Source organism: Chelonia mydas, chromosome 2 (genome assembly GCF_015237465.2).
Source record: "Chelonia mydas isolate rCheMyd1 chromosome 2, rCheMyd1.pri.v2, whole genome shotgun sequence".
Lineage (NCBI taxonomy): Eukaryota > Metazoa > Chordata > Testudines > Cheloniidae > Chelonia > Chelonia mydas.
The window spans coordinates 171,763,970-171,777,729 of record NC_057850.1 but is presented as its reverse complement, the minus strand read 5'-3'; the positions used below and the strand labels follow the sequence as shown (position 1 = coordinate 171,777,729).

General features: G+C 39.9%; 1 protein-coding gene and 1 long non-coding RNA gene across 4 annotated transcripts in view; one reads left to right on the top strand and one right to left on the bottom strand.

The window, feature by feature from the left end:
- The window catches only part of RALA (RAS like proto-oncogene A), a 52,618-nt gene extending 39,757 nt beyond the window's left edge, over window positions 1-12,861 (top strand). The window contains exons 2-6 of one of the 3 annotated variants that reach the window (XM_043540560.1): window positions 289-439; window positions 2,055-2,263; window positions 7,249-7,423; window positions 9,832-10,005; window positions 10,942-11,009. In XM_043540560.1, coding sequence (XP_043396495.1) covers window positions 326-439; window positions 2,055-2,263; window positions 7,249-7,423; window positions 9,832-9,990 — 657 coding nt within the window. In that variant the 5' untranslated portion in view covers window positions 289-325 and the 3' untranslated portion in view covers window positions 9,991-10,005; window positions 10,942-11,009. Of the gene's footprint in view, window positions 1-288; window positions 440-2,054; window positions 2,264-7,248; window positions 7,424-9,831; window positions 10,006-10,941 lie in introns of those variants that run through there. The other 2 variants (XR_005223944.2, XM_037890021.2) reach the window with 2 other exon arrangements.
- LOC119565354 overlaps window positions 1-13,760 on the bottom strand; it is an 82,014-nt gene that overhangs the window by 34,634 nt on the left and 33,620 nt on the right. The window lies entirely within an intron of this gene.

Sequence of the window (13,760 nt, the reverse complement as noted above, 5' to 3'; positions counted from 1 at the left end):
AGCAGGTGATAGATTTTGATCTCTAACTTTTGGCTGGTTTGCACTGCTGTTCCATGGGAGAGGGCTTTCCTTGTTGGTTGTTGGTGGTGGTTTTTTTAAACAGATAATCTCCATCATTGTTGTGAAAATAGTAGGAACCATATAGACATGCAGCACATACCTTACAATCACTAAAAGAAAACTAAGGATAACTGAAACAAGTTCCTTGAATACATATGTCCCTGAAACTAATCTGTTTAAACAGTACACAAGCATTAACTAATGGAAGTACTTTATTTCCCCTTCTAGATTCTGTTTACATCTGTCACATAGCTGCAATCCAAAAATGGCTGCAAATAAGCCCAAAGGTCAGAATTCTTTGGCTTTACACAAAGTAATCATGGTGGGAAGTGGTGGTGTAGGAAAATCTGCTTTAACACTGCAGTTCATGTATGATGAGGTAAGAATCTAACTTTACAATAAAAATGTCTTGCATCCTACTTCATTTTCAGAAATAAGTGATGAAATGGCTGTTGAATAGCATTAAGCTTATTGATATGATCATTTAAAACTAGTTTTTGAAGAGTCCAAATAAACTAGCTTGAATTGAAAGCTTTATTATATGAATTACCCATTAAGTTGAATATAAAAATGTTTAGGATTTCTTGAACTCACTTCCCTTTTTGAGATTATAAATCTAGTCAAAGCGTAAGTCAGTAGTTTTTCAGATCACTTGTCAATTCGCCCTGTTAGAGCTCATGGAGTAGTATTCCCTACCTTATTTGAGCCTTGCAGTCACTAATGTTGTTCGAGCTGTATTCAAGTGTTTAAACTTCAAAAAGCTTTGGTTCTCCCATTACCAAAACTGAGGCTTTAAGTTCCTTTTGACTATTACAGCTTTAACAATTTCTGCACATACAAGTTCTTGATCGTACTTGAGGGCATACTTTGAATGAGTAACTCTAGCTTCTGCAACAGCACAAAAACTAAGTGTGCTTTTTTTCCCTGTCTTCAGTAATCCTTCCCAAACTCTTTATATAAACAACTATTGTATGTTCTAATGACCTCCTTAGAACCCTGCAAATCTGCAGATGCAGATTTTGTATCCGCTCAGGACTCTAGACAACCTTCATCAAGGAGATTTGGTTCAGAAGGGATCTGCACCCTATTAGGGGATGCTCCTCAACCTCTTCTTTGAAAGAGATTAGAAATGGGATTCCTGTTCTCCCTTACCACTTGTCAAGGCAAAATACTACCATGGATTTGCTAAGTAGTCTTAGGGCACTTCTATAGTGCGCACCACTGGTGGCACTGTGTAGGGTATGCATAGCTGTGCTCGGCAGTGAAAAGCCAGCCGCATCCACAGTGCGGTGTGTAGCTACAACTGTTGGGGGAAAGGCTTGGGTGGCAGGGGGAACTATACTGCTAAAAATAGCTCTATAGATGAGGAGGCACTGCTTGAGCATATAGAAAGCCATGTAGGGTAAATACCCCAAAGATTCAGGCATGTGTTTGCCTAAGGAGTGCCTCATGGTCTGTATTGCTTTTTATATACATGCTAAAGGGAATTGCAATGTATATATTCTAAATGCCACCATAAGGAGTGTACAGTGTAGACATAGCCTTAAGTGACTTTAGAGTACTTGCAAGAAATAAACAATATTCCAATTCCATTCAAAATCAGCTTGACGTTCTGACATTACCCAAGACAACAAAAGTATAATGCTGATCCTCTAGAACACTACAGAAACTGAGACAAGATGCCCTAAATTGTGTGAATTTTTATTTTTGGGTAATAGCAGGAAGTGAAAACCTCTGGTGCCCATACACCTCACAAGAGCATCTTATTTTGCTGGCATGAGATGGGCTTGACTTAATTTTGTCAGTCTTCATATGACCATAATGTAGGTACTCTTATGGCCTGAATAAATGAGTTATGTAGTTGTTACTGACCTAGAAAAACTTACTTCATCTAGTATTTACATTAAAAATCCAGATGGAGATGTTTGTTTATTTTAGACACTTATTTGGGAATATTAATATGGCTTTATCCTATACTGTTCCTTTGTTTTTAGTTTGTGGAAGACTATGAACCTACCAAAGCAGACAGCTACAGAAAAAAGGTAGTTCTGGATGGGGAAGAAGTCCAAATAGACATATTAGATACAGCAGGCCAGGAGGACTATGCTGCAATTAGAGACAACTACTTCCGAAGTGGAGAGGGATTTCTGTGTGTCTTCTCTATCACAGAGCTGGAATCTTTTGCAGCTACAGCAGACTTCAGGTAAACTGATGGGGAAATTACACATTTATGTATATTTTAGTGAGCTCATAAAATAAGGTCTTGATCACCTGTCAGATTCCTCTTTTACAATAACTTTTATTGTAGTCCTTTTTTTGATGCTTCATATCTATGAAAGTTTGCATAGACTGCACCTTTGTGTATTGTCTGACATCTCAAGACTTACAACAGCCATGTGTTTTTTCCTCTGCTGATCAGGTATTTTTGGCCCAATGTCTTTAAGATGCTATGAAACAAAGCTTTAGTACTACTGTCAGAGTGGGTATGTGGCAAGGTTCAAAAGACTGCCTGCCTATGTAATTCATTGGCTTTTGGGCACTTGAACTGACTCATAAACAGATGCACTACTATCCAAACTGATGGGCCTGACCATGGTTACCAATAAATAGTAAGCGCCAGACTGTCTTGTAGGTTGCACAGCTACTGTGCCGTTTGGATCCCAAACTGTATTTGTCCCAGGGCTGTTAGTTTACTCTCTGCTTGTTCTACCCATTGTAGTTCTCTACCATGTTCTTTTTTGGTTCTCTTCCCTGTTTAACCTGTCAAGTACCAATAGGAGTGAACAGAGGCCAGTGATTGCACATCTGGCTGCTATATGCTAGAATATATGTTGTGCAAAAGGTCACATACTCAGTTTCTGTGTGAAAAATAAGTATCCTGGAGAGCAGCATGTGGCAGGATTTATTCTCCAAATTCGTGGGCTCTGGCTAACAAGTTTTCCATACTGAGTTGGTACTATTGGCTCTAATAGTAGTTACTGTGTTGGCAACATTACACAGCACTTCACAATGACTTTGTGAGGGTGGTTATTGATGTTCATCCAACCATGGACATCAACAGAGAGAATGTTCTAAGGATAATGAGATTACTTAATAGTAAAAGCATTTGAGTAGTTATAAATAAATGGAAGGTACTGAAGTATCGTTGTCGATGCGATCTTGTTTGTTCCTGTGGGCCCCAACATTTGGAGCTGCAAGGGATCAACAGTTGAGTTAAACATTTACCTTCTGTTCTTGGAAATAAAGTGCCATCAAAAACCACTAAGTAAGCATTCCATTTAACCAGCTTCCTCAAAACAAACTTCCCCAGTGCAATCTAGCAAGGCCAGGCCCTGAAAAGGAGTAAACAGCTCTTTATAGCTATTTAGTTTCCCCTGGAATTTTAACACTCTTCCAAGAGAAAACAAAAGTAAGTCTCTTGGGGAGACAGCCCACAAGGTTCCAAACTGGTAACGGCAGAAGAAATGCAAGGCACAAGCAGTCAATCTCTTGAAGCATACTCTTCAAATGAGGGGGAATGATCTGAATAGGAGTCTGGGTTGAGGATGAAACTAAAGAGCATTGCAAGTGGATGGTATGATACTATTGCTAAAACAGTAATTAAAATGCTAAATATTAAAATTGTGCCCTAAAGTCAAGTTGTGCATATATCCCCATCCATTCAGTCTGAAAGGATGTGACTAAGCTGCATGAGGAATGTCTAAGCTGAAGCAATTTTAAAGAGCAAGTAACTGCCTTCAGTTCAGAATATGGCAGATTACATTACAACTTCAAGGTGGTTGCAGCAACATATTACAAATAGTAAGTTATTCTGTCAGAAGGGATTCACTCGCCCCCCCAAAAAACCCATGCAGACAGAAAAACTGAGTCTTGTAATATATGCAGATAGTATTAGGCTTCAGCAGTAGCTGCAGAAACAAGTTCTCTACTACTTGCTCTAAAACAGTGGTTCTCAAATCTTTTTCCCGTGAACCACTTGAAAATTGCTGAGGGTCTCGGTGGACCACTTCATGATCTTTCCAAATGTTTGTACAATTAACTAACTCTTATAAAGCACTTTGGATAAAAGCGCTATACAAACTTTTTTTTCCATTCTACAAATAAGCCCATAATTCCTATTTTAATACCAGTAGTCTTACCTTTCTAATGCAATGGATGTGCCCTCTGTCCCCCAGCACGGCAGCCCCCGAGCTGGGGTTGGGAAAAGTTGCCCTTTTCTCTGGCCACCACACCCCTGCATGTCCCAAATTCTCACCCCACTGACCCCTCCCACCTGCCTCCTATTCCACCTAAGGCCACCACCCCACCTTACATGTGCATCTTCTCCAGGATCCAGGCATCTAATTAGTGGAGCCATGCCTGCATGGCTCCACTAATTAGGTGGGTTGCCCCTCATTCTCCCGTGTGCGGCCACCGACACACGCACCTTAGAGGGAAAGATCCATGGACCACCTGAATGGAGCTTGTGGAACACTAGTGGTCCACAGACCACAGTTTGAGAACCTCTGCTCTAGAACTACTTCAGCTTGGTCTAATGAAACAAGAACCTGTTGCATCCGTATTTAGAATAAGAGTCCCTTCTTTTAATTAATCTGACACTAAATTTTCCAGAACCCAGCTACAGAGCTGGATAAGGCAACTCATCTTGTTGAAAGTAACTTATTTTAGAAGTGTTGTAGAAGCAAAATCAATAAAAATGACTTATCTACCATATGAAACATATAGTATCAATTTAAGAATGCTCTCAGGCATGCTGCACAATAGGAAAAATACTAAGTATGGGTGATGGGTTACATCATTAGTAGTATAGTGAAATGATAACTTTAGTATTAAATAGGCACTAGTAACTCATAGGTGCTCAGTTTAACTGGCAAGTCAAAGGTCAAAAACCTCTTTAAATCATTTTAATGTTGTGAAAAGTGTCTGAAGCGCCCGAGGGAGCAGCAGAACTAGGTTGCCTGTGTGTGCTGTGGTAGTGCCTAGGGCAGAGGTGGGCAAACTACGGCCTGTGGGCCACATCCGGGCTGCAGGACTGTCCTGCCCGGCCCCGAGCTCCCAGTCAGGGAGGCTATCCCCCAGCCCCTCCCCTGTTGTCCCCTCATCCCCCACAGCCTCCGCTTGCCATGCCACTAGTGTTCTGGTCCGCCCCTCCTCCCGGGCAGCGCAGTGGTGTGGCTGGCTCCGGCCGGGCGGTGTGGCTGGCTCCGAGCTCCTGCCGCTCAGAGTGGCGTGGTAAGGGGGTGGGGATCACGGGGGTTGGATAAGGGGCAGAGGTTCCTGGTGGGCAGTCAGGGAGCAGAGGCAGTCCGATGGGGAGGGTTTGGGGGGGCAGATAGGGGGCAGGGGCCAGACTGTTTGTATGGAGGGCCGGGTAGGGAAGGTTGTGCCCACCCCTGGCCTAAGGCTGCAGTGTGCTAGGCACTATACAGATTAAAAATGGTATCTGGCTCAGCTTCCAGTCTGAGTATAAGACGAGAGATGAGGAACAAGGTAACAGTTACACAGTTGGTGCCTACTAAACATGTCTTCATGGGTCAAAACAAAATTAGTACTGGAAATCAGTCTGTGTTAAGGAAAACTTTTAAAGGTGGCCTGGAAGAGAGGAGGGGATATGGGTTTGTCCCTTCTTGCTACTTTTGATGTATAAAGGAGGCATGAATGGTTTTAAACTCATTAAATTAGAATTTCAGATCTTGTCTGCTTTGCAAAATTGACTAGAACTAGTGAAATGAAATATATATGTTGAGCTATGAGGAAGAAACTGTCATCAAAACAGTCTTAGTCATGTTAAATAAATGTTACACTAACTTCAGACAAAGAACGTTTATTAAAGATTCAAACAGTACACTTTCAGCTAAAGTGAATTGGCAATATATACATGCTGAAACATGCAGCAGAAACGGGAAAAAACAGCCCCTGGTATTTCTGATATTTAGTCTGGGCATGGAGGGGAGGGGTTGCAGGGTAGAGAACTTAATCCTTTTCAGCTCATCTGTAAGACTATTCTTTGTCTATTGGAAGAAATCTCTAGAGCAGGTTTCACATTTTAATATTTATGCTAAAAGAATACTACCATGCTGTATTTGGGAGCAGTCTATATCTGAGCTCCTACGCATTGCTGATCAATCTGAGGGAATGCTGTTGAGCAGAACATGAAGGAAGGACATTGTGACAGGAAGTTTTTAAACTTGATTGCCTTTTCTGTAAAACTGTGTGGTTGGGGCACAGAGCTCTAACAGGGCAGTTTCCCCATAATGTTAGCTTACTAGTTCGATTCCTTTTTGTAGAAGCTGTATACACTTGGGCTATACATGTGGGCTTTTTAGTGGTTGCTAGCAGGTTCTGCTTTTTTCTTCACTCAATTGAGTGGAATCTATTGTAGCAACTGGTATGCCTTAGTTATTAAAGGGAATATCCGTCAATTTATCTAACATGCATAATATGTCTTTGCTTTGAGGCATAGTTGAATTTCACTTTTTTTAAACTCATGTTTGTATGTCTTCTGGAAACTTATTGTTTAGAACTGTCTGCTTTCAGAGAGGATTTGAGCAGGATGTTGGCATGGAGTTTCTTGTAGGCTAACTCTTTAAACAGATCAAGTACATGATGAAACTACTATAAGGAGGGGGGGTGCAGAACTGATTGAAAGATCTTTGTTCAAAGTTATCAGGGGCTCTCTGTCAAACTGGGAAGGCAGATCTAGTGAGGTCCTGTGGGGGTTTGTCCTGGGTCAGATACTATTAAATACTTTCATTAATTTGGACAGTGGAGTGGAGAACACTTATAAAACTTGTAGATGAAACCAAGCTGGGAGGGATTGCAAGCACTTCGGAGAACAGGATCAGAATTCAAAACCACCTTGACAAATTGAAGATTTGGTCTGTAATTAACAAGATGAAATTCAGTAAGGACAAGTGCGAAGTACTACACATGGGAAGGAAAAATCAAATGCCTAACTATTCAAATGGGGAATAACTGGCTGGGTGGTTAGTACTGCTGAAAAGATTATAGTGGGTCATAGTTTGAGTGAAAAATGATGTAGTTGCACACTGCACACCCTCTAAACTTTCTAAAAGGAGTAAATGAGCATTCACTGTAACAAGTTAAAAATAAAAATGCTCCCCTTTTGTGGACTTTTCTGGGAATAATACCTCTGTAGATTTTAATGTTCTTCCTTTCCTCCTTCAGGGAGCAGATTTTAAGAGTCAAAGAAGATGAGAATGTTCCCTTTCTGCTGGTTGGTAATAAATCAGATTTGGAAGATAAAAGACAAGTTTCTGTAGAGGAAGCCAAGAACAGAGCTGATCAGTGGAACGTTAACTATGTGGAAACTTCTGCTAAAACGCGAGCTAATGTTGACAAGGTAATGACCTTTAAGTGCAAAATATTAAAAATCAAGGTTCTGTAAAAGCCCTGAATCATCTTTCATGGATACTGTTTTCCATATCAGCTTTTCATGACACATGAAAGTAAAATTTTATGCTTGTGAATAATCCTGGACCAACTGCTGTAGAGATCTGTATCTCCTTTAACCACTGAACAGGTACAACAATGATGATGGAACTATTAAGCTTGCCAGCATTGCCCCTTCAGTGTGCTTCAACCATGTTCTAAAGGGGTATCCTCAAGTGTGGATAGCCGAGTTTCCATGCACTCTGGATCCTTACTTTCTCAACAGTTTGGAACTGAACAGACCACCAGTTCACTAAACTAAATGGTTTAACAATCGTGGCTAGATTTTGAAGGGGTAGTTGAGGAGGCAACAGTCAGGCTGTCTCAAGGGATTGGTAATGAGTCAATCTTGGCCTAGACATTTTTGTTTTTCAATACTTTCCTAAATTTTGAATGTGACCAGAAGACTGGTATCCTCTAGGAAGGGAAGAATGCTGGCTGGACTGTTCACTGACATTCTGAATGGCTTTATAGGGGAAGGATTTTGATCTCCCTCAGTCACAGACTATATCTGGGCATGGACGAGAGAGAATGAATGGCTCACCGCTTAGAATGTACTGAGAACTGCAGCATGAGGGTCAAGGGATACAGAGAAGCAGCCTGGTTCAGAAATGGGCAAGAAAAGACCTGTGTAGTCACCATTTATTGTGAGACAAAAGCAATGAGATGGGGGACAATGCTTGAATCTGGTCTCCAAAAGTAAAACTGGTTAAATTTCATGTTCAGAATTAATGTCTTGCACTCTAAATTTCAGTAACTCTTTTGAAATTCACAGTATTGAGTTGCTAACAGTATTTTGCCTTGTGGAAAGCAAATGCATTGAGAGAAAGGAATTGAGTAGCTTAGATTAATGTGCTAACTTCTCCTCTCTGGTGACCTACATACAAATCTGATCACGCTGTTGAAAAATCCCCAGTGGAAATCATCATATCTAAGATGTCAGAAGTCAGGTCACCAGTTGCAAATTGATGATGGCCTAACATGGAAAGTGGACTGTTTTGGAATAATTGTTTTGTCTACCATCAAGTTTGTTTTTTCCCTTTAACTCTTAACTAGAGCAACTGGTTCTGCAACAGTTTTTCAAATGGTAATTTAGTGTCTTTGGGTCAGTGGCTAAGTGCAGTTCACTTACATGCAGCAAAACACAATCAGGTCACACTTCAGTAGAACAGAAATTGGCATGTACTAGTTCTTGGTGCATGGAATTGCTATGATAGATTGATACCAACTGCCTTACAAAATTGCCAATTCAGACACAATCTCCCTGTGCATCCTTTAATGACACAAAACTAATTTTACTTTAACACTCCAGCTCTCTCGAGTTCAACACATGATCTGCCATAAAGGGCAGCTCTATAAGCTCTATCTCCAGCTCTATAAGCACTTAAACCATGGCCCTTACAAGTTTGTGAAGATTCAGACCTCGTGGTGAAATGGAAACCAGCCCACAAAATGGTATCTTAAATTACAAAATCCCTTGCAGTGGACAAATCAGAGGAATAGCTTGGTATCTGACACAAGGTTCTCTCATCATCCAAAGCTGAGTGCTGTAGTCCAGAATTTAGATGCACTGACAAAGCTATACAATGTGCCAGGAAGGCTCTTCACTCTTAAATGCATTTTCAGAAGTAGGTTAAGTATCCTAGGCGGCTAAATACTGTATCATTTACTTAAGCAAGTTGAGGATTATGTCAAACTCTCATAGCACAGATTTAGATACATGTTTTATGCATCCGATGAAGTGAGCTGTAGCTCACGAAAGCTTATGCTCAAATAAATTGGTTAGTCTCTAAGGTGCCACAAGTCCTCCTTTTCTTTTTAGATACATGACTAACTCAAGCCAAAGTTAGAAGTAAAGGCCATTTTATCTATTTCTTAATGAAAATTTCATATAGTATATAGTTGTGCTCATTTTTGTCAACGAAACCTTGATATTCTTTCCTCAAACACCTTAAGTGTAACACGGGTAACAGTCCTGCTCATTAAGTTTTTAATCATCACCTGGATCACATACTAATTTCTTAAATAAAAGGAGTACTTGTGGCACCTTAGAGACTAACCAATTTATCTGAGCATAAGCTTTTGTGAGCTACAGCTCACTTCATCGGATGCAACCGATGAAGTGAGCTGTAGCTCACAAAAGCTTATGCTCAGATAAATTGGTTAGTCTTTAAGGTGCCACAAGTCCTTTTTCTTTTTGCGGATACAGACTAACACAGCTGCAACTCTGAAACCTAATTTCTTAAATGTAATTCTATGTAGAACATAACTGTAGAACAAGAGTACTGTAGTGGGATATACAGAACTCTGGTTTTCTAGCTCACTCTGTGCACCACTTTAGAAGAGATCACCCTACTCTCCTACAATATGGCTGTCGCAATGCTCTGGACTGCCAGAAAAGGCGGATCTCAGTTGAAAATAGAGAACTTGTTGCCAAAAGGAAAACTGCATAGAATTGGGCAGTCCGTTGCCTATTGAAGTCAACTTGCAAAGGTGAGAATAATGTTCTTGTAGCACCTGGAAGCTGACCAATTCAGTGCCCCTTTGTGCTTCGCATCGTTCATTTCAGTCGTTTTGAAGCAGTCTTACAAAAGCCTGAATTGACAGTGGGCTCTTGAAGAATTGCATTCTTAGCCAAACTTGTAGAGATCTCAAATTTCTCCAGCATGCTATTCCATTCGCCTTCCAAAAGACTTGCTTTTGAGCTGTAACTTAAGGCTTAATTATTTTAAAGACAGTTTACTTGAGGCTTGATAACTTATCAGTTTGCATTGGATAATGAAGTTGTTTCTAGACTGGTGGTTTCTTATAACTCTAATCTCAAGGAACCATACTGGGCCCTTCATAATATGGATATATCCAATCCTCCACAGAACTCTAATTGCATTTTTAGACTAAAATATGGATGGGCCCTGGAAAACCAATACTAAATGTTTTTTATTAAGTCTCTAATACGATACTTTGAAAATTAGATATTCTGCTTGTCTTTCACATCTGTGGTATTGTAACGTGAACTGCAAAGGATTTTTTTCTTCCGTCTGATTAGTAGGAAATGGAAATAAACTTGAAATCTCATGCATGGGGGCATGGTACGGCAGAGTTATGCTTCAGGCTGGAAGTTCAGCTCTTATGGAGCTCATATAAGCATCCCAGGAGCACATGCAGCTCAGTAATGGTAGGGGGCAGCTAGCCTCACTCCCTCTTATCTTCAAAGGATATGCAGCTTTTTTGGCTAGAAAGAGTAAGATAATTCTTGCAGGATTTGCTTAGGGCTGATTTGTCCCTTTTACCTAGACATACTGTGTTTAGCTGACTTTGATCCAGACACATGATCTCAAGTAGATCATATTTATGTAAAGTTACCTAAATTAGCATGTGTTCATGTTATAAGTGCATTGACATGTAAACTAACTTTTATTTTCTTTTTAGGTATTTTTTGATTTAATGAGAGAAATTAGAGCCAGAAAGATGGAAGACAGCAAAGAGAAGAATGGAAAGAAGAAAAGGAAAAGCCTAGCTAAGAGGATCAGAGAAAGATGTTGTATTTTATAATCAAAGGCCCAACTCCTTTCCTTCCTTGACCATGCTAATAATCATAATTTATAAGCATGCCATCAAAGGCTTAAATGACTGAAATTTAACATTTTGGAAATCATAATATATCACTAAAAGCATGAATTGGAACAGCACTGAGTTAAATTCACTGAAAAAAATGTAACGTGGCTTCAAGAGAAGCAAAGTTCAACCCATTTCATAATTGCCTACCATCATTGTTCTTCTGAATGTAGTATTTCATAGGCAGTCTTTAACAGTAAACAGAAGGAAGTATTACTTTCTGTGGTTTCTTGTAAAGCATAAATTTTGTATCACTAAATCTTCAACTTTGTCTTGTCTTCTACTGCCTTGCAAATTACAATTGTGAACATGATACCAAACAAACTGGTATACAGCTGTGTTGCCATGATTTATGCAAATTACAGAAGAGAATGATTCAGGCAGTGTATCTGCATACAGTTATATTGAGTCATTCCATTGTGGATCTGCATTATCGGATTAATTTAAAGTGGTGTAAATTTTTAAATGGAAACATTTGAATGCCTTAATTTCAAAACCTAGAAATAGCAGATTGCGTAGTTAAGGCTATATTATCATCTTGATGCATCGAGACTGATGCATCCCTGGGCATCAGTGTGGGAGAATATCCTTTAGTGTGGAGTGCAGTTGTGTGAACGGTCTTGCTAACTAGCTGTCTGCTAGCAGTGTCTGATCTTAATGTGTGCCATACTCTGGATATTTTGAATAGCCCAGAGCATATTGTCACCTGTGATTTAGTAAACAATATGGTAGTTTAAAATTAAGGGGTTGGAATCTACATGTACGGTTGAGGTTACAAGGTTGTATGGCAGTTAAGCCTGAAATGGGCACTTACCACTTAACATGCTGGCACTTTGGAACTACCGTTTTGCAAGTAGTTAATGTCTGTAGGTGTCTGGATTTTTAACTCCCTGAGTTGGGCAGAGTGGAGCTCATTCAGTAGAGCTAATGTGTTTTGCATTAGGGTGTTTGGGAAATTCTGGTGTCCTCAGTAACTTCTTCTTTTGTCCTTGTGATACTAAGCTATGGGAACATGATGTGGTGGTTTGGAAGCTACTGGGAAGTTTTGTACTGTATAGTCTAGTTTGTGTTCAGAATGGGGAGCATTGTAGCAGCCTTTTCTAGTTAATGTTATCAAATATGCTTTGTAGGACAGAAACACTTACTAGCTGCGTCCAGATTCTCCAAATAAAATGTGTTGCCTCACCTGTGTCAGCAAACAAAAGAATACTAGCCCACGGTTAGTGTTCAGTATCTTCTGGCTAAAAATAAGCCAGGATCTGAGCAGGAAGGGGTAGATTGATTCCACAAACTATTACTCTTATACATGTGTAAACCTATAACTGACAGTCAAAAATGCATTCAAGCAAACTAAGTAACAAATGTGTACTTTACACGCTAACAAATAGATGCTGTAGGGACTCAGCTCTTTAAAAATTACATTTGTCATGTTAAGTATTTATCCAGAAGGAATTTTGTATGTACACTTAGTAGACTACCATGTGCAGAATTAGTTACTCATGTAACTCTAGTCAAGTAGGCCAGTCTTCATCTTTACTGTGTACTCATTTTCAGTCTATTTAACCAGGGAGTCTAACCACTAACACTGACTTTGCTTTGAGAAATGTGTACTGGGAACTGAGGTGTAATGAAGCTAATGGACATGGGAAATGTCACTTGTCTTAGGCTGATGCCTTACCCAATTCTTATTTGCTATTTGAGCCATTGAAAGACAAATAAACTTCCATTTTTTAAGTACTTGTGCAATGTTAATTGATGTAAAAAAAAAAACAACAACCAAGTTGTGTTCTAATATGGCCGCTGACTCCACCGCTCATAATATGGCCGCTGACTCCACCGCTCATAACTGAGTATTCTAGAAGTTTTTTCTACCATATGTGAACCAAACTGAGTTCTATCTTAATGCTACACTAGTCAGTCTGAGTAATGTACATTTGAAAAGGCTGGAGAACAGACCTGAATAATAGATGCTGCATTTTGTGTAATACCAAAAAGAAAAGGAGTACTTGTGGCACCTTAGAGACTAACCAATTTATTTGAGCATAAGCTTTCGTGAGCTACAGCTCACTTCATTGGATGCATTCTGTGGAAAGTGTAGAAGATCTTTTTATATACACACAAAGCATGAAAAAATACCTCCTCCCACCCCACTCTCCTGCTGGTAATAGCTTATCTAAAGTGATCACTCTCCTTACAATGTGTACGATCAAGGTGGGCCATTTCCAGCACAAATCCAGGGTTTAACAAGAACATCTGGGGGGGAGGGGGTAGGAAAAAACAAGGGGAAATAGGTTACCTTGCATAAGGACTTAGCCACTCCCAATCTCTATTCAAGCCTAAGTTAATTGTATCCAATTTGCAAATGAATTCCAATTCAACAGTTTCTCGCTGGAGTCTGGATTTGAAGTTTTTTTGTTGTAATATAGCAACTTTCGTGTCTGTAATCGCGTGACCAGAGAGATTGAAGTGTTCTCCGACTGGTTTATGAATGTTATAATTCTTGACGTCTGATTTGTGTCCATTTATTCTTTTACATAGAGACTGTCCAGTTTGACCAATGTACATGGCAGAGGGGCATTGCTGGCACATGATGGCATATATCACATTGGTGGATGTGCAGGTGAACGAGCCTC